At 45.2% G+C, this 19792-nt stretch overlaps 1 protein-coding gene across 2 annotated transcripts in view; it reads right to left on the bottom strand.

Annotated features, from left to right (window-relative positions):
• garem2 (GRB2 associated regulator of MAPK1 subtype 2) overlaps positions 1 to 19792 on the bottom strand; it is a 302222-nt gene that overhangs the window by 192425 nt on the left and 90005 nt on the right. For both annotated transcript variants that reach the window (XM_085996950.1, XM_085996951.1), the window contains exon 2: positions 8049 to 8189. In XM_085996950.1, the coding sequence (XP_085853076.1) occupies positions 8049 to 8189 (141 nt within the window). The remainder of the gene's footprint in view (positions 1 to 8048; positions 8190 to 19792) is intronic.

Below are 19792 nucleotides of genomic sequence, written 5' to 3'. Positions count from 1 at the left end.
CCTGACCTGTTGAGTATCTCCAGCATTTTCTGTTTTTATTTCACCCCTCCCAGTGCTGACCCTGTGGACTCTGGCAGTGGATCAGCTATCACTGCCCCTCTCTGCATCTCCCTCCAGAATGTATGTTCACTTGTGAACAAGGCCCTTGCCATCCATGAGCTTATTGTGGATGATTGCATCGACATCATGGCCCTGACGGCTGAGGGATGACAACACCTTCCCCCCTAAATGAAGCCTCCCTGCCTGGCTACACATTCCACCACTTGCCCAGACCGTCGTGCTGGTGGTGTGGCTCTTATCACCAAATCACACCTTGGTCTATCCCCCTACTCTTCTAGCAATTTCTCCTCCTTTGAGCATCTCACCTTGTTCCTCCCCTCTTGCCTCTCATTTAAAATCCACATTCTCTACCGCCCACCCAACTACCATAAACATTTCCTCACTGGATATCTTCACTGCTTTCCACCCTCAGCCTTTGCACTGAGCGACTTCTCATCCTTGGTGATTTCAACCTCCATCTCAATGCATCTTGCTCCCTCTCCCGAGTTCACTGCCCTCCTAGCCTCCCTTAATCTCTCCCTCATGTAAACTCCCCAACCCATATTCACGGCCACCCCCCTGACCTTGCCAGCTCACGTGGCCTCACTACTCCCATCATGTCAATCACAGATAAGGCCATTTCTGATCACTTCCTTGTATCGCTCTCCACCCACATCGCTCTTCCCCATCCCAACCCTACTTCCTTCTGTGTCCACCCCTGGAAAAAACTCTCTCCCAATTCACTTACAACTGCACTTTCAAAATCCCAATAGTCTAGCCTTTGGCCCTCCAGTCACCATGATATTTCTGCAGCTACCAATCTGCTCAACCACACCCTCAGCATCACCTTTGATGCCCTAGCTCCCATTAAAACCATTTCTCTCTCTCACCCTGGCCATTCCCCCTGGTACGGCCCTCATCATCAGTCCCTTAAGTCCAAGGGACACAGACATGAACGGATATGACGGACAACTGGTTTAGCCATTCACCATCAGACCTGGCTGGACCACATAAAGCACTATAGGGTCCTGCTCTCCTCTGCCAAAACCGCTCACTATTCCAGAATCATCCTGGAACGCAAAGATAACCCCCGGCTTCTTTTCTCTACTGGAAATCATCTTCTTAAACCCCTCTCCCCTGTCTCCTCCACCCTCAACTCCAATAACAAGTGAGAGTAGCTCATGGACGTCTTTATCACTAAGATTGAGACCATCCGATCAGCTGCCTCTACCGCTCCCTCCCTTCCCTTAGCCCACCGGACCAAACTTCCTCTAAGATTCCCCCCCGCCCTAGCCCTGAACCCGCATCTTTCTCTAGTTTTTCTCCTATCTCCCCTCATGCCCTCTCCGAGCTCAACTTGTCTATGAGACCCACCTCCTGCTCCCGCAACCCTATTCCCACTAAACTGCTGGCCACCCAACTTCCCTTCCTGGCTCCCATGTTAGCTGATATTGTTAATGGTTCTCTCTCCTGAGGGTACTGTCCCCCTCACCTTCAAATCTGCCATCACCCCTCTCCTCAAAAAAACCAACCCTTGACCCCTCCGTCCTTGCAAACTACCGCCCCATCTCCAACCTCCCTTTCCTCTCCAAAGTCCTTGAACGTGTTGTCGCCTCCCAAATCTGTGCCCATCTTTCCCAGAACTCCATGTTTGAATCCCTCCAATCAGGTTTCTGCCCCTGCCACAGTACCAAAACGTGTCTCATCAAAGTCACAAATGACATCCTATGTGACTGTGACAAAGGTAAACTATCCCTCCTTGTCCTTCTCGACCTGTCTGCATTCTTTGACACAGTTGATCACACCATCCTCCTCCAACAGCATTGTTAGCTCTGGTTTCCCCCAAGGATCTATACTTGGCCCCCTCCTATTTCTCATCTACATGTTGCCCCTTGGCGACATCATCCAAAAACACAATGGTCCAGAAATTCGGGTCTCCACGGGTGAGTACGCACGGGGTACTCACCCGTAAGCCCAATGGAAGTGCCGGTTTCGTGCATGCACTGCGCATGCGCAGGAAACTGGCACCTTCCGTTCCCCTGAAAGAAGGGGTTGAGAGGTGGAACGCGTGCGCCGGAGAGACAGCGCGTGCGCATCGAACTTACGTTTTTTTTGCAGGTTTCTCCGGGAGGGTAAGTCTCCAGCAGTTACACTTTTAAAAAGCAGGCTCAAGGCCTGCTTTTAACAAGGTAAGCAGTGAATTAATTAAATTTAAAACATTTTTTCCACAGGTTTATTATTTTTAAATACTTTAAAGAAAGATAAGTTAATTTTTAGCCCCGTTAGAAAATGTAATTAATTTTTTCAAAAATTTAAATTATTGTTTAAAATAGTTATTTCATGTAATTTATAGTTATTTTAAAAATGTGATTTAAAAAAAAATTATTTGAAGTTTTAATGATGTTTTGGGGCTTATAGTATTTATAGGTTTGACAGCTCTTTCTGTCAAACTTATGAATGAAGCATTCCCTGCTACCATTGGCTCTCCATGGCCCACGTGATCCCAGGGGACGCATCAAACTAACTGCGCCCCGGGATACGCAAGCACTGCGCGCCAGCATTTGGAGGAGGCCCAGGATCGGAATCCCACGCGGGCCCACAGCTCAACAGCCGGCGCGCTAGGTAAGTGCAGGTCGGGGGCTTGCACCCGTGGGAAGCCCCCGACCCGAATTTCTGGGCCATTGTCGGTGTCCACATGTATGCTGACGACACCCAGCTCTACCTCACTACCACCTCTCTTGACCCCTCCACTGTCTCTAAATTGTCAGACTGCTTGTCCGACATCCATTATTGGATGAGCAGAAATTTCCTTCAACTAAATATTGGGAAGACCAAAGCCATTGTTTTCGGTCCCCGCCACAAACTCCGTTCCTTAGCCAACGACTCCATCCCTCTCCCTAACATCTGTCTGAGGCTGAACCAGATTGTTCGCAACCTTGGTGTCATATTTGACCCCGAGATGAGCTTCTGACCACATATCCGTGCCATCACTAAGCCCGCCTATTTCCACCTCCGAATCCGCTCCTGCCTCAGCTCATCTGCTGCTGAAACCCTCATCCTTGCCTTTGTTACCTCTAGACTTGACTATTCCAACGCACTCCTAGCCGACCTCCCAAGGTCTACCCTCCATAAACTTGAGGCCATCCAAATCTCAGCTGCCCGTGTCCTAACTCGCATCAAGTCCCGTTCACCCATCACCCCTATGCTTGCTGACCTACATTGGCTCCCGGTTAAGCAACGCCTCGATTTTAAAATTCTCATCCTTGTTTTCAAATCCCTCCATGGCCTCACCCCTCCCTATCTTTGTAATCTTCATTGGTGGCCGTGCCTTCAGCTGCCAAGGCCCTTAGCTCTGGAATTCCCTGCCTAAACCTCTCCGCCTCTCTGTCCTCCTTTAAGACGCTCCTTAAAACCTACCTCTTTGACCAAGCTTCTGGTCATCTGCCCTAATCTCTCATGTGGCTCGGTGTCAGATTTTGTTTTAACACTTCTGTGAAGCACCTTGGGACGTTTTACGATGTTAAAAGCACTTTATAAATACAAGTTGTTGTTGTTGCTTGCTATTGGTGTACACTTTTAGCAGAGCTGAAGAAAAAGCCCCTTCAAGGAGGAATACCACAAAGTATTTTTCTGAGTCCAGACATTTCACATTTACTGGTGAGAGAAATGTTCCTATGATTGATTTAATCAGTAATCAAGTTTCCACTGCTAGTTTTCATCGTTGTGAAATTAATTGAGCTTAATTTCCTTTTCCTACAGATGATACTCTTTTTCCCAGCCCTTTGGATGTTTTCCCTTGTGTACTCACAAGGCACCAAAAAGTATGGAAAGATTTAAACAAGAAAGTTTGACCTAAGGTGTTTGTGAACAGGAATGTTAGCTTTATCCCCAGTATCTTTCTTGCCTGTTTTATTCATTTTATTTTTTCTCACTGTTTTCATTTTCTTTCTCTACCTCCTTCCCATTTTTGCCTGGCTTCTCTTTGTCTCCTCATAACTTTGCTGTTTTTTCCTTTTATCCTGTTGATACTTTGCCGTTGCACTTTCCTTTGCTGCCTCTCTCAATTCTCTTGCTCCTGCTTTTCACTTTCCGGATCTGCTGGGATGTTCTGCACTGTAGTTCTTGGTGGCCATTTAAAAAATGGGCGTGGAGTAGCTGAGTTCTCTGTCTGGATCAGCGTGTAACATTGGGGTTCTCGTCAATAATGCGAATCTCCATAGGAACGGGAATGAAAGGATACAAATCAGATTTGGTTTGATTTTCAATATTTAACAGAATTAGCTCTTCAAAGTTATTGAAATTAGGAAGAGCAAATTCTGAACTGAAGTTTCACATCAGCCGTTACTTAATTCTACATCAAGAGCCTTTCACTGATCACATATCAATCAGGAGATTAACACTGAACAAGTTTTCCTTCATCTATGGCATTCCTTGAAGCTTAGACTTTTGCCAAAATACCATAACCTCAACAACAGACAAAGGCCAATTTTCAGAAAATACCAATGCAGATACAGAGATTCTTTAAAAAAATTTCTTTAGAAACTTCCAAGAGATATTTTCAATGATATTGCAATTTTATTTAAGTTAATCTCAAGCCAAATGTGTGCCACTTATAGTAGTCCCACCAGCACTTGGGCAGGTGAAATTGGACAGAAATCTTCCAAAGGCTAAACCTGAACAATATACAAACATTAGAGAGATGTACAGTGGGGAGCTAGAAGATTAGTAAAGGAACGCAGAAGCTCCTTTAATAATGCAGGAGAGAAAAAAATATTTTGCAAAAGTATAAGGCAGCAGAGCCAAACTGTTTAAAAGGATCATTTGTTCTGCATGTCTGTTGGCCCCTCTTCATGAACAGAACTTGCCATAACTACAACGTAGAACAACTGAGCTACAACACTGTGGTCTTACAGAAAGTATCCTTCTGAGCGAGACTGGTTCAATTAACAGGAACTTCATGCTTTAGACTCCTAGGGGTAGAAATTCGTCTCGGGCGGTGACACAAAGCAGGCAGTATCAGGTCGGCCGCCTGTGATACGCAGGACATTTCCATTGCAGTCAACAGAATTATCAGGCGCTGCGTATCACAGGCGGCCGATTCGATACTGCCTCTTTTGCACCACCGCCAGAAATGAATTTCCACCCACTATCTTACTTCAGAGTCCGTTACGTTCCAGACCAACTACCATTCGACTTGAAGCAGTGCACTGCAATTGCAAAGCAGTTTCGTTTTGGTAAACAGACTTTCCAGCTTTAGATATAATTTACGCTTATGAATAAAACAAAATGCAGGAAATCAAATAGCTCTTGGACATATCCTACACTTGTTTTTACTATCTCCATGATTACTGTACTGAAGACCTGATTTTGCCAAGAACCAGACATTCACTATAAACACATTACTCCCACGTATCTTTGGTGTAAAGCGCATTAACATTCCATGTAGGCTTTTATACTAAACAACTCCATTCAGTATGGAACGAAGCACAGGAAGAAGAGTTTTATTTCACATATTTACCTCAAAGTCTTTAAAGTTATCAATTATTAATAATTGGTTGTCACTTTGCTGTACCTAGCGGATATCCATTTGCTGAATCCTGCATATGTAGAATTAAACAGAGGTGGAAGGGCTGTAATAGTTATTTCTCATTGCCACCTTTCCTCTAAAAATATCCTCACTAATTCGGTAAGGAACAAGTCGGAAGTGAGTAACGATGTGAACAGGTAAGGAATTGTTAGGAATTTTCTAATACCAACACTGTTTGCACAGATTAAACTGCACACCGAGTCAGACAGTGTGCTTAGAGCTCAGGCTTCCCAGAATAATGTTCAAGCAATATGTCAGAATAATTAGCTTGGGTGAATAATGAAGGTGTTTATGATGCTGTTCAGCTGTACAACACTTTTTATTTTACTTTCAATACCTGTTCCTTATTTCACTTTGACAGCACAGCTTTCTACCTTATATCCATTCAGGTCAATTACCATCATGCTACATGGCTCCTAGTGTTTAATAGTGAAGATTTTACTGGTAATTGGCTGAGGGCTTATAAAGTGCAGTTGCCATACTTTCTTTGTGTACTGCCTTCCAACTGCATACGACAAAGCATCAAATTATTGAATCATAGAATGATACCAGACAGAAGGAGGTCATTCGGCCCATCATGCCAGCTCTTTGGTAAATCTATCCAATTAAACCCACTCCCCAGCTCTTTCCCCATAGCCCTGTAAAATTTTCCTTTCATGTATTTATCCAATTCCCTTATAAAAGTTACTATTGATTCTGCTTCCACCACCCCTTCAGGCAGTGCATTCCAGATCACAACTCACTGTGTAAGAAAATGTTTCCTCATCTCACCTCTGGCTCTCTTGCCAATCACCTTAAATCTGTGTCCTCTGGTGACCAACTCTTCTGCCACTGGAAACAATTTCTCATTTATTCTATCAAAACCGTTCATGATTTTGAACACCTCTATATCAAATCTCTTCTTAACCTTCTCTGCTCTAAGGAGAACAACCCCAACTTCTCCAGTCTCTCCACATAACTGAAGTCCCTCCTCCCTGGTACAATTCTAGTAAATCTCTTCTGCAGCCTCTCCAAGGCCTTGACATCCTTCCTAAAGTGTGATGCCCAGAGACGAACACAACACTACAGCTGAGGCCCAACCAGTGCTCCATAAAGGTTTAGCATAACTCCCCCACCCCCGCACTCCACGCCTCCACCCATAAAGTTCCCACACGCCTTCCCAGCCTGCCCTGCCATCCTCAAGGACCCAAGCACGCACATCCCCAGGTCCCTCCGCTCTGACATCAGCTCCAAAACCATACCACGTAGCTCACACTGCCCCTCCCCACTCCTCCCCCCACCAAACCTCACCTGTCATGCGTCTGCCCACCCCACCAGCCCGTCCTTGCCCCCTCTTAAGTCTGCCACCATCCCCCCCAACCCATCTCTGAGCCCCTTACCATCCGCAAACCCTGAAATCACGCCACGCATACCCAGGTCCACATCATCAATATATACCAAAAAGAGCAGTGGCCCCAATTACGACCCTGGGGAACACCACTCCACAATTCCCTCCAGTCCGAAAAACAACCATTCACCCCAACTATCTGCCCTCCATGCCCCCCCCGCTCCCAGCCAACCTTGCATCCACCCCACCACCATCTCCCCAATCCCATGGGCCCCAACTCTGCCAACAAGTCCACCATGTGGCACCCCATCAAACACCAGACTTTTTAAAGTCCACATGCACAACATCAACTGCACTGCCCCACCGACCCCCTCCACCTCCCCATCAAAGAACTCAATCAAGTCAGCCAAACACGACCCGCCTCCAACAAGTCCACGCTGATGCGCATCCACCAGCCCACACTCTTTTCAAATGCCAGTCAATTTTTTTGTGGATCACTGTCTTTAAAATTTTCCCCACCACTAGCATCAGGCCGACTGGCCCACAACAGCTGGGCCCATTCCGCTCCCCCTCACCCCCATAAACAGGGGTGCAACATCCGCAATCCCCCAGTCCTCCAGCCCCACCCCAACATCCAAGGAGGACTAGAAGACTGTGACCAGAGCCCCCGCAACCTCCATCCCCGCCCCCTCAGCAATCCAGGATGCACCCCATCCAGACCTGGCAACCCCTCTACCCTGAGGACTGCCAACCCTTAACTACCTCTTTATCTATCTTTATGCCATCCAATATCGCTACTACATCCTCCTTTACTGCTACATTGGCAGTAATCTATTCTCATCTTCTCTGTACTTTTTATATTCAGCTTAGTTCTCGACTGTATTAGGAACCTTACATTTGTCATAAGCCTCCTTTTTTTGTCTCATTTTAATTTCTGTGGCCTAGAAATTTGTTAGCCCTGAAATGTAGAGTTGGGTACAGAAGATGAAACTGAGCTCCAACACCATGCTGTCCAAGTCCTGGATTAACCTATACACTCCATCCAAATTTGTAAACTAGCAAATCTCAGTCTTTTTATCTTACTGTTTTTCTTACCTAGGTATTGTAGAGGGATGTCGATCTTCGGTCCAATCACATAGTGACCCTCCTCTAAGCTGTGTGCAGTTACTGTAGTCCACTGCCTACACGAATGGATTAGGAGTAGGTCCTGTTCGGTCAATCCCTCTATATACTCTCCTGCAAACAGACCAAAGAATACATATGGGTGGATTCCGATAAAACATCCAGAGACCTGGATTATACAAATAAACATTTTTTTAAACTTCAGATTATCATCTGAATTGGAGCAAAACGTTTAATGAAAGCATCAGTGCTATACTTATTGGGCCAGATTTTCTGACCCCCACGGATGTGTACGCACCCGTAGGGGTCTCGCAAGTGCCGGTTACAGGCATACGAAGCGCTGTGATGAAATATTCCATTCACCACTGCCTGTGACTGAGATCGGTTTCAGTGTCATTTCCCTTCCCCCAGACCTCATTGTATTGTGTACTGGAATGTGCTGTATTGTATACTGGAATGTGCTGGAATGTGCTGTGTGTAGGGCTCCGCCCATACCTGGCCCCGTTTGTAAGCTAGCTTCAGTCTGGCCTCAGTCTCCGGAAGGAAGACATCTCTCTCTCTTACGTGTTACTTTCTAAGTTAATAAAAGCCTTGTTTTTGTTCTGCTAACTTCGAGTCTCGGAATTATTGAGGCACATCAAGCGCGTACGCTGAAAACCGGCACTTCCTCTTGACAGATCATCCGCCAGCCCGGGAAAAGAGCCTCCGCGGGCAGAGGGTTCTGCTTTCTGCACAACTTCAGCCCGCTGAAAACCTTTAAAAATCTTTTACCAGCATAAGAGTTTTTTTTAAAAGTTCACTCATTAATAATTTATTTTTAGCCCCGTAAAAAAACTAATTTTATCAAAAAGTTAAATTTTTGTTTAAAATATTTAATTTAATGTAATTTTAAATAAATGATTTTTTTAAAAATTATTTAATGTTTAACTCCCCCTCCCCCCTCCCCCCCCTCCCCCCCTTTTTTTTAAGTGATCCCCATTCATAGTTCTGTGCATAGAGACCTGTCAAAAGTGTGAAGAGGGATTCCCTTCTTTGATTGGTTCCCCTGTGCATTTTGTAGAGCAGAGGCCCAGGATCAGAAGTCTCGGGACCTACGGAGCCAACAGGTAAGTGCGTAGATTTTTTTCGATCGGAGGCATCCGCACGCAGGAAGCCTTGAATGGAAATTCAGGGCCAATAAGTTAGGATTTTGCCTCATTTCAAAGTGATGTATTATAATGCAAATGGAATGAAAGAGACACAAAACAGAGACAGAAATGGAAACAGAGTGCAAGACAAAGACAAATGTCCAGGCATATGTCACATGGCTGAAACATACTCAAGAGAGTTTGGAAGATGCCACAAACCATGAGAATGCCATTAATCATGGGAATGAAGCTTGAGCAATTGGAATCAATATTTTTGCAGTTTCTTGCAGCTTTGAAAAATTAGCTGATGCCATTTACATTGGTCCAGATTTTGCGGCAGGAATAACAGCAAGGCTATCAGCGCTCGCCATTATTAAAGAATAAATCGTATTGCACATGCTTTTTTAAACGTGGAATCATGAAGTTGCTGTCTGACTTGCCCTGTTCCTCCGCAAGCTCCACTACACTGGTACCTCGCCCAGAGACTCGGCATTCAAACACATGAACAGCGTGAATTTGTGGCACTCACCCACTAAATACCCATCAAACATGCCAGAAAAGGTTAGGGCATGTATATTCATGTGTAAATGAATTTTTAACGGCATGATATGTCTTAATTACTGCCGAACAACCTCGCTGGTCCTGATTTACAAGTGTGGAGTCTCATTCCTTCAGAATATAATTGTTGTTGGAGATTTTTTTTTAATTAAATTTTTTTTAAACTTTTTCTTTGTCTCTTTTATCGCTCTCTCTCTTAATCCCATCTTTATTTGCCTCTTTATTTTGCTTTCTGTACATGATTTTACATTGAATTAAATATTTTAACTTACACTTCCTGGTTTAGACTCTGCATGTATCAGTAAGGATTCTTCAATCTGACTGGTTGAAGAGACACGCTGTTGCTTGCCCTGTTCACACAGGTCCTAGATCCCCAGTAGAGGGTACATACTGAAATGGCACTCTGACTGGACGTTACCGCACAAAAGCCCACAAAGGTCTGTGGGCAGCTGTAAGTGTAATGAATGGCAAGTGCCGTTGCTTCGCCGCTGACCATAAAATCCGGGCCAATGTCTCTACATTTATGGTATCATACTTGTTCAGACAAGATGTATTTCCTGTTATTTCTGCACACCAGTGTTGCAAATGTACAAATACACATCAGCCTTTACATTGTAATCAATTAGGAGTACAGTCAATAACATAAAAATAATACATTGATCATCCAGATTCTACATTGGAGACCAAATATAAATCTGACACCTTTGGTCATATGGGATAATGTGTCATTCAGGATTATTTGTTTTAGATGCATTACCATTTTAGTGAAGTGTATGTGGATTCTAAGGGCCAATGTGTGCTGCCAGTGGAGACCCTCACCCAGAATTATCCGTCCATAGAAAAATTATGATTGACTTTACCCTTGCATATTGGTGACTACTGATGCTATCGTGAGGTCATCTCAGTATAATATTGTCAGCCACTAGTGTGGTGTATGTAACCTGTTCCACCTTAAGAGAACTACCTTAAGAGATGTACTACTTTCTCTTGGCTGCTGTATACTGTAATACCGGTGGTGACCACACCGGTATATAAACGTTGTGTAGGGATTTGCTGGGCAGTTCAGCCCTGACCTCCGAATAGTAAAGACCTGTTAAAGTTATTCTTGTGGTCTGTGTCCAATGATTTATAATAAGCATAACTGGGACACACAGACTTAACAGTGGCGACGAGTCCGATCTTACCCTGCGGCAGTTTTACATCCAAGGCAGCTTCGTCCTCAGAACGGGCGTCGAGAAGAGGCATCCACCCTCATCATCCTGCTGAGCACCATCGCACGGGAGGCATCGAGAACCCAGGTTAAAAAGAAAAATTCTGACCACGAAGCCCTCCATCAGCGACAGGCAGTGATCGTCCCTTCTACCACGGTGGTGGGTAAGCCGATCAGCGACACGAGCAGAAAGTCGGCCGCGTTGACTGTGGAGTGGGGGAGGGAAAACGGAGGAAAAAGGGCGGAGAACTCGACCACGGCCGGTGAAAAGGGCCGGGCTGCAATCGAGGCCGAGAGGCGCAGCGACTGGGGCAGCTTAAGGCACGAGAGCCGCGGAGAACTCAAACGCAGCCGGTGTAAAGGACCGGGCTGCATGCGGGGCTGAGAGGCGCAACAGCAGGGGAAGCGTGAATGCCCACGGGAACCGCGGGGGAGTAAAAGCAGCGTCGGGGAATTGAGAACCGCTGGGGAGGCAAGAACGGCAGCAGCACGGCAATCGCCATTGCAGCCAGCGGGGGAAGAAGGCAAATGCGGGAATCCGCCATTGTAGTCGGCGGGGGAAGAAGACGAGCGCGGGAAAGACCGCCAAGCGCGGGAAGCCACCATTTTAGTAGGCGGGGGAAGAAGACAAGCGTGGGAAGCCGCCATTTTGAGAAAAAGAAAAATTTAAAAACTTGCAAGGATGCCTAAACATGGGAACATTAATACCTTTGATAGCGATATCGAAGATTGGACCACGTATGTAGAACGCATGGAAGTTTATTGTAAAGCAAATAAGGTACCAGATGATGAGAAAGCACTAACCTTATTAAGCTCAATGGGTGCGAAGACATACGGGCTATTGAAGCACCTTCTATCACCAGATAAACCGGCGGATCAGACTTTCGCGAATATTGTTACTGTCCTGAAAAATCATTTAAACCCCACGCCGCTGATGATAGCGGAACGATTTAAATTTTACAGAAGAACGCAGCTGAAAGACGAAAGCAACGCTGAATTTTTAATTGAACTACATAAGCTATCAAAGTACTGTCAGTTTGGAACAGGACTAGCAGATGCGCTGAGAGATAAATTTGTGTGTGGATTGGTAAAAGAAGGAACACAAAAGCGACTGCTTGAGGAGAATGATCTTACGCTTGATAAAGCTGTCACTATTGCAGCATCGCACGAAGCCGCAGCGAGAGGCACTGCGGAAATGCAGCTACGGTCACCGGAACTCAGCACCAATCAAATGGTCTTGGGTACAGTAAAATGTTATTGTTGTGGGAAGACAACGCATGATCAGAACCAGTGCTGGTTCAAAAATCAGGAATGCAGAAAATGTGGCAGACTTGGTCACATAGCTAAAGTATGCCGGTCAGGAAAGAACACCAGCAACAAAAAGTCACCGCAGGAAAAGTACAGAAAGGTACACAAGGTGACAGAGAACAGTTCAAACGAACAGAAGTCAAATTCAGACTCCAGCAGTAATGAACTGGGTAGTCTAAGAGTACACAATGTTGGTAATGAAGCAGACCTCCAAACAATCTGGGTCACACTTCAGATAGCAGGAGTCCAAGTGAAGATGGAATCGGACACTGGATCGGCATTGACGGTCATGAATAAGCAAGATTACAAAAGGTTATTCCCACATATTCCCCTACGGGATACGGAGATTGTATTGAAAACATACACGGGGCAAAGAGTATACCCCATCGGGAAGATAGAGGTAACGGTGGTCCACAAGGGCAAAGAAAGCCGAGGAATGGACTTATATGTGCTACCTGAGGGAGGTCCACCACTACTGGGACGGGAGTGGATTAGGAAAATAAATATGGACTGGCATTCCTTAAAAGCACTAACGGTAGATTCCGGTAAAAAAGATGTCAAACCTAAACGATTGTCCAGAATATTGGACGATGCTAAAGAGGTGTTCCAACAGGGACTGGGAACACTGAGAGGAATTACAGCAAACATCAAGGTTGAAGAACATGCAAACCCGAAATTTTTCAAAGCCAGACCGGTACCTTATGCGATACGACCTGCTGTGGAAGCTGAGCTGGAAGGGCTAGAACATTCAGGAGTACTGTCTAAGGTAGACTGGAGTGAGTGGGCCACGCCCATTGTCCCCGTCATGAAGCGTTCATCGAGCAACAAGCCGGGGGAACCGGGGAAGGTTCGCATCTGTGGAGATTTCAAGATCGCTGTTAATCCGGTGCTTCACACGGTGCAGTATCCGCTTCCGCGGATTGAGGATATCTTCGCTTCGTTGTCTGGCGGGAAACACTTCACCAAGATAGACCTGGCGCAGGCGTACTTACAGATGGAAGTTGAGGAAGAGTCACGCCAGTATCTCACGATCAACACGCATAGAGGCTTGTACCGGTATAATAGACTGGTTTTTGGAGTGGCATCGGCTCCAGCAATTTGGCAGAGGGCCATGGAGCAGGTATTACAGGGAATTCCAGGCACACAATGTTACCTGGACGATATTCTGATTACAGGAGATGATGACGAGGAACACCTTGCAAATTTGGAACTGGTGCTCACCAGATTGAAAGAATATGGACTTCGAGTTAATTGCCAGAAATGTGAGTTCTTTCAGAAGCGGATCTCGTACTGTGGTCGTGTCATTGACCAGGAGGGGCTTCATAAGTCTCCTGACAAGATCGAAGCTGTTGTGAAGGCTCCCGCTCCGGATAATGTATCCCAGTTGAGGTCGTTCCTAGGGTTGATTAACTATTACCATAAGTTTCTGCCAAATTTATCCACGGTGCTGCACCCGCTGAACGCTCTTTTGCAGAAGGGAGTACCATGGAAGTGGAGCGAGGACTGTAAGAGGGCCTTTCGCAAAAGCAAGGCATTGATCACCTCAGAGGAAGTGTTGGCTCACTTCAACCCAACGCTGCCTATTCGTTTGGCTTGTGATGCTTCTCCATATGGTATTGGGGCAGTACCCTCACACAAGTTGCCAAATGGCCTGGAGAGGCCAGTTGCGTTCGCATCCAGATCATTGACCTCCGCTGAGCGCAACTATGCTCAGATAGATAGGGAGGCTCTCAGCCTTGTGTGGGGAGTAAAGAAGTTTAATCATTACCTGCAGGGCCAAAAGTTTACGCTTCTGACAGACCACCAGCCGTTGGTATCCATTTTTAACCCTAAGAAGGGTGTTTCGGTGATGACAGCACAGAGACTCCAGAGATGGTCCCTTTTCCTAGGGGCACATCAATATCAGATCGAATTCAAAGGTACAAAGCAGCATGGTAATGCTGATGGGCTGTCGCGCCTGCCACTACCTACAGAGGAGGAGGCACCAACGGTTGACCCTGTTGAGTTATTTCACTCGACCATCATCGAATGTTTACCAGTCACCAATGCAAGTATTGAAAGAGAAACCAGGAACGACCCGACACTGTCCCGGGTCTACGAAGTGACAGTGAAGGGATGGCCAGCACATGGTGATCCACTGTTACCGGCATTCTCAGCAAGACGAGAACAGCTGTCCGTCTGTCAAGGAACATTGATGTATGGAACAAGGGTGATTATTCCTCCTAAGTTAAGAGAGAGAGTTCTAAAGGAACTGCATGAAGGTCACCTGGGGGGAGTCAAGATGAAAAGCCTTGCTAGGGCTTATGTGTGGTGGCCGGGTATCGACCAACAGATAGAGGATCTGACGAAAAGCTGCTCAGGGTGCCAAAAAGTGCAAAATGCACCTCCGATTGCACCGCTGCATCCATGGGAATGGCCTTCAACCCCATGGCAACGTGTACATATTGACTTTGCTGGTCCATTCATGGACTCCATGTTTTTAATTGCGGTGGACGCACATTCTAAATGGCCAGAAGTGATTAAGATGACTACCACTACCTCGGAAAAGACGATCGCGGTGCTAAGAACGATATTTGCAAGAAATGGATTGCCAGAACAAATATGTTCAGACAACGGACCGCAGTTCGTGTCAGAAGAATTCCAGAAATTCATGAAGAAGAATGGGGTGAAACATTATACCTCTGCCCCATATCATCCGGCTACAAACGGGTTGGCCGAGAGATTTGTACAAACGTTCAAAAAAGCAATAAAGGCCATGAGCGAAGATCAGATTCCACTACAACACAAGGTGGACAAATTCCTACTGGCATATCGAAACGCCACTCATGCAGTGACAAACCAAAGTCCTGCCATGATGTTCTATAACAGGAGGTTGCGGTCCAGGTTGGACTTGTTAAAACCAAATGTGCGGAGGGAAGTTGAAAACAAACAGTTCCAGCATATAAATAACAAGACCACTCGGAGTTTCGAAATAGGACAACCAGTGTTAGCCCGGGACTATAAAAACGAGAAATGGCAATCTGGAACAATTCGGGCCAGACAAGGACCCCTGATGTACACGGTAGATATTGGTGAAAATGTAATACGGCGTCATGCTGACCAACTGGTAGAATCGAGAACAAGGGTCGAACCCAGGGTTACGGCAGAGACAACCGTGGAAGAAGTTAGTGAACCTGAAGCATCTACCTCAGAAGTGAATGTACCTGAGGATGATGTCCAATCCATAAGAGATCAACTAGATGAGTCACCCCAGCAACGAGAATCAGAGACCCCTGAAAGGCGTTATCCAACTCGAATCAGGAGGCCTCCTCAGAGACTGAATCTTTGAACTGTTTTGCATGAAGTTGTATATATATATATCTATATGTTATTATGTTATGTTAAATGGGGATATAACTGTTAAGCTAAAAAGGGAGGATTGTGGTGTATGTAACCTGTTCCACCTTAAGAGAACTACCTTAAGAGATGTACTACTTTCTCTTGGCTGCTGTATACTGTAATACCGGTGGTGACCACACCAGTATATAAACGTTGTGTAGGGATTTGCTGGGCAGTTCAGCCCTGACCTCCGAATAGTAAAGACCTGTTAAAGTTATTCTTGTGGTCTGTGTCCAGTGATTTATAATAAGCATAACTGGGACACACAGACTTAACAACTAGCTGATGTCATTGTGTGCACCGTGTGGTTCAGTATCTTACATAACACATTAACAGAACACCTAAAGGGTAAAGTTACTCTTAACACAGAGAGATGCATAAAACCTGCCTATTGCCTCTGTGTAGCGCTCGCACCTCTAATACTTTTTGTTTGGATTGGCTCAAGTACAATTGTGGGAAATTCTAGGTACTGGGAGGCTCTGCATTAGCTCATGCCCGCAATGGCAAACATTCTGCTATTTACTTATAATAAAAATTGGATCCGGCAGTAAACTAAATATTTGTGGGAGCCTCCCTTGATCTCCTTTGTGTACAGCCTATCGCCAGTTGCCTATCTGACACCAAGTTACTGATGGCCCAGAATTCCCAGAATTTCCTCCAGGTAAAAATGAACAAGAAACCAGGAACTCTGCACTTCAGCCTGATTCCATTCGCCTCACTGGCTGCTCGCTCATACACAACCTAACAGTGCGCAACGTATGGGTCCTGTGTGGCCCAAGCTGAGGTGTAAACTTTAGATCGAGTCCACCACCAAGAATGCCTATTTCTGCCATTGCTTTCATCTCTACTTCTACATCACACCTGCTGTTATTGAAATTCACAATCACATCTTCCTTATGTCCTGGCTGGATTTCTCCAAGGCACTTGCTGGTCTATCATCTACACCCTACATAAACTCCAAATGAGCCAAATACCACCCATTACACTCACATATCTGCCCAGTCCTTTCTGAGCCACATTGGCTCCCCATCACTCAGTATACTGATTTTAAAATGTTCATTCTCATTTACCAATCTCTCCGTGACCTCACTCCACCATCTCTCTACAAACCTCCTCCAGCCCTGTGTCCCAGTTCACATCCTCTGCTCTTCTGGACCTGGACTTCTCTCTCTGCTCCACTTTCAGTGGCACAGCCTCTAGCCTCAAGACCTTACACTCTAGAATCCCCCACCCCAAGCCTTGCTACATTTTTCCCCACCTTCAAAAGCCTTCCCAAAACACATCTCTTTTGTCATCTCCCTTAACTCTTCTCCCAATTTCTGCTCAGTACCCGATTCTCTTCCCTTGGGAAGCTAAATTAAAGCTGCTAGAAAAAAAGTTTAGAACATACACATCCACCAATTCTTGCAACAGATCAGTAATTTTCAAACTATGAGGATAAAAACACTTCCTGTGCGTTAATAGTTATTTCAACCCTACCCCCCCCCCCCACCAACCCCACCCCAGTAAGATCGAGGATTCCAATTTTGTTAAACATAAGTACTAACCACAAAGTAGTGCTATTGCATCTCAACTGCATCTTGGCTGCAGTTCACCACAGTATTCTAATTCATTCTGTGGCTCAATGCCAGAGTCACGTGCAAATGGAATGTTAATCTCTATCTGTCATCTTGTCCGCTGGAGGAATGGATGTCTGATGAGTAAAATCTACAGTACCCTTGAATTAACCAAAATGAGAAATTGCTTTAGTTAAAGAAGTTATTTGTATTTACTACTAGGACCACCTTCTCTCAGATAAATAATTTTAAAAAAATGAATCGGACATAATGCCCTGACTACCTTATCAAATACTATTCATTGGCAAAGAGAAGATTCTGCAGTAATGAACTTGATGACAGCACAATGGGTTTCCCAGTGCTGTATCTTTCCAAATCTTGCCATTGCTCCCTCCTTCCCAGCACACTGCAGTTATCTGCAATGGCACAAATGAAAAATACTTTCATCTTTTCATGTTTACACATAGTGAACTCCACAATTCGCTGAAACCTTCATTTCAGGATATCGATCTTCACCAATTCTCCCCATGCAATCAAATTAAAATGAGATAAAATGATGCAAATTTACAGTATGTTCTGCATCTCACTAAACACAGATATTTATTAATTGTCAGTTAACACAAACATCAGGCTTACTGGACAACTGGGTGCCATATAGTACTGTGCAATGAGTAAACATTATCCTTTCACATCCCAAGCAGGAGGTTGAACTTAGCTGACAAATAGGGTAACAATTTCCTTTCTCTAGTGACTCTTTCGGGTCATAAAACGAGTTCTGGTGGACATGAACCCGTAACAGAAAATTGTCCTCATCAACACAATTAATGGCACAGAAAGAGGAGTAGGGATAGCAAGACATGGTGCATCAAAACAATGCCTTCAATCTTTGGATTTGGAGAAACTGTGGGGCCGAATTTCAACCTGCAAAACGGAAGCCAGCAGTTGAAAATTGAGGGGTATGGGGCACCTAGGCCACCTGATTAATACTCTCAGCTTGTTTGATGTAATTTTTAGATAGGCCTATAAATGTACAAGCAGTATGTCTGCCTGTTTGGGCATAACACTACTTAAATACAAATCGAGGTTATAGGATCCCGTTTGCAATTTTCAGGCACAAATGAGCAGAATTTGTGCCACACAAGTTCCACCCATTTGTACCAGGCAGTGACCGACCGGCCTAACCAGTTGTCCGAAAGGGACTGCTGCTGGCCGCTCAAGAAAAGGCCCAGAAATTGTGGGGGAAACTTTTTCTGGGGCCTATCGTGGCCAGGAGCGGGCCTGGGCTCCACTCCCTCTGGGAACAGTTCCCACCCCTCCCCACAACGGGCTGTACCTGCCAACTGGCTTAACATGGAAGCCAGCAAATTGTCTGCCCTCCCACAGCACTGAGGTGCCCACAGATCAATGGCAGCATCCAAATGAAGCCTGAACTGAGGTGCTCACGACACTCGCATCAGGCGCGTGCCAGGGCTGCTCTGCCGATTTCGCACTCATTGTAAGCACATGTCAAATTTCACCCCACCCCCCCCTCATGTCTTTCAGTTCCTTTGAACTTCCAATGATTCTCATACCACCGCTACACCCCTCCCCTCCCCATGAGGGGGCTGTGCAGTGGGAGGCAACCTCCAAAGGGCAATAAATCAGACTAAATGGGGAAAGAAAAAAATGTAAAAATTTAAAGCTTAAATCAGTATGAGGAAAACGCTGGTGATAAATGTGGAATTCAAAATAAAATATCAGGGTTGACATCCCTCAGGTTTGAGATCCATGGCAACAATTCAGCTGCTATTCTTTGTGCAGTGAAGGTAGGTCCTAAACCTTTTCCTTCCTAGTTATCCATGCGGATCCAATAATCTCCTAAACTTGAAAAAACAGTTGGCTGTGCACTTTGTTGGATCCCAAAAGATGTAAAATCTGGCTCTGGCTCCACATTTGACATTGATCTGCAGCTGACAGCGTTCCCAATGCACTAATGAGATTATTGAAAGAGAAGCTAGCTTCAGCTATTTACTATCTCAGAGTGAAATCAGATTTGTTCATCACTCTTGTCATTCATTAAAAAGGAAAGTTATTGTAGGGAGATGCTTACAATGTAACTACCTGCTTATATCTCCTAGATACTGCTTTTCAAAATCCTGTATCTCAGTTCAAAATCTTGCAGTGAGTCATTGCTTTATGTCTGATAGAACTGGAAGCTATTAGAATTGTCACTTTTGGCAGAAGAAACAAATTTGTATTTATTTTGCACCTTTGTTAACCTCAGGATATCCCAAAGTGCTTTACAGCCAATGAAGTACAGTCACTGTTGTAATGTAGGAAACTTGGCAGCCAATTTGCGCACAGCAAGCTCCCACAAACAGCAATGTGATAATGACCAGATAATCTGTTTTAGTGACATTGGTTGAGGGATAAATATTGGCCAGGACACTGGAGATAAACTACCTTAACTAGGTAAAAATGTATGAACCTACAGCACACAGTCTTCCAACCAGGGATTAAAGTGGGACGAACATATTCGTATGACAAAGGATTTTACATCCATGTGTTCCTCTTGTTAACAGAAGGCTCCAGAATTGGCAC

Source organism: Somniosus microcephalus, chromosome 9 (genome assembly GCF_052327205.1).
Source record: "Somniosus microcephalus isolate GS21.2 chromosome 9, FLI_Smic_1.0, whole genome shotgun sequence".
In the NCBI taxonomy this organism is placed as follows: Eukaryota; Metazoa; Chordata; class Chondrichthyes; order Squaliformes; family Somniosidae; genus Somniosus; species Somniosus microcephalus.
The sequence above is the reverse complement of the archived record's forward strand: the minus strand, read 5'-3'. Positions and strand labels throughout refer to the sequence as shown.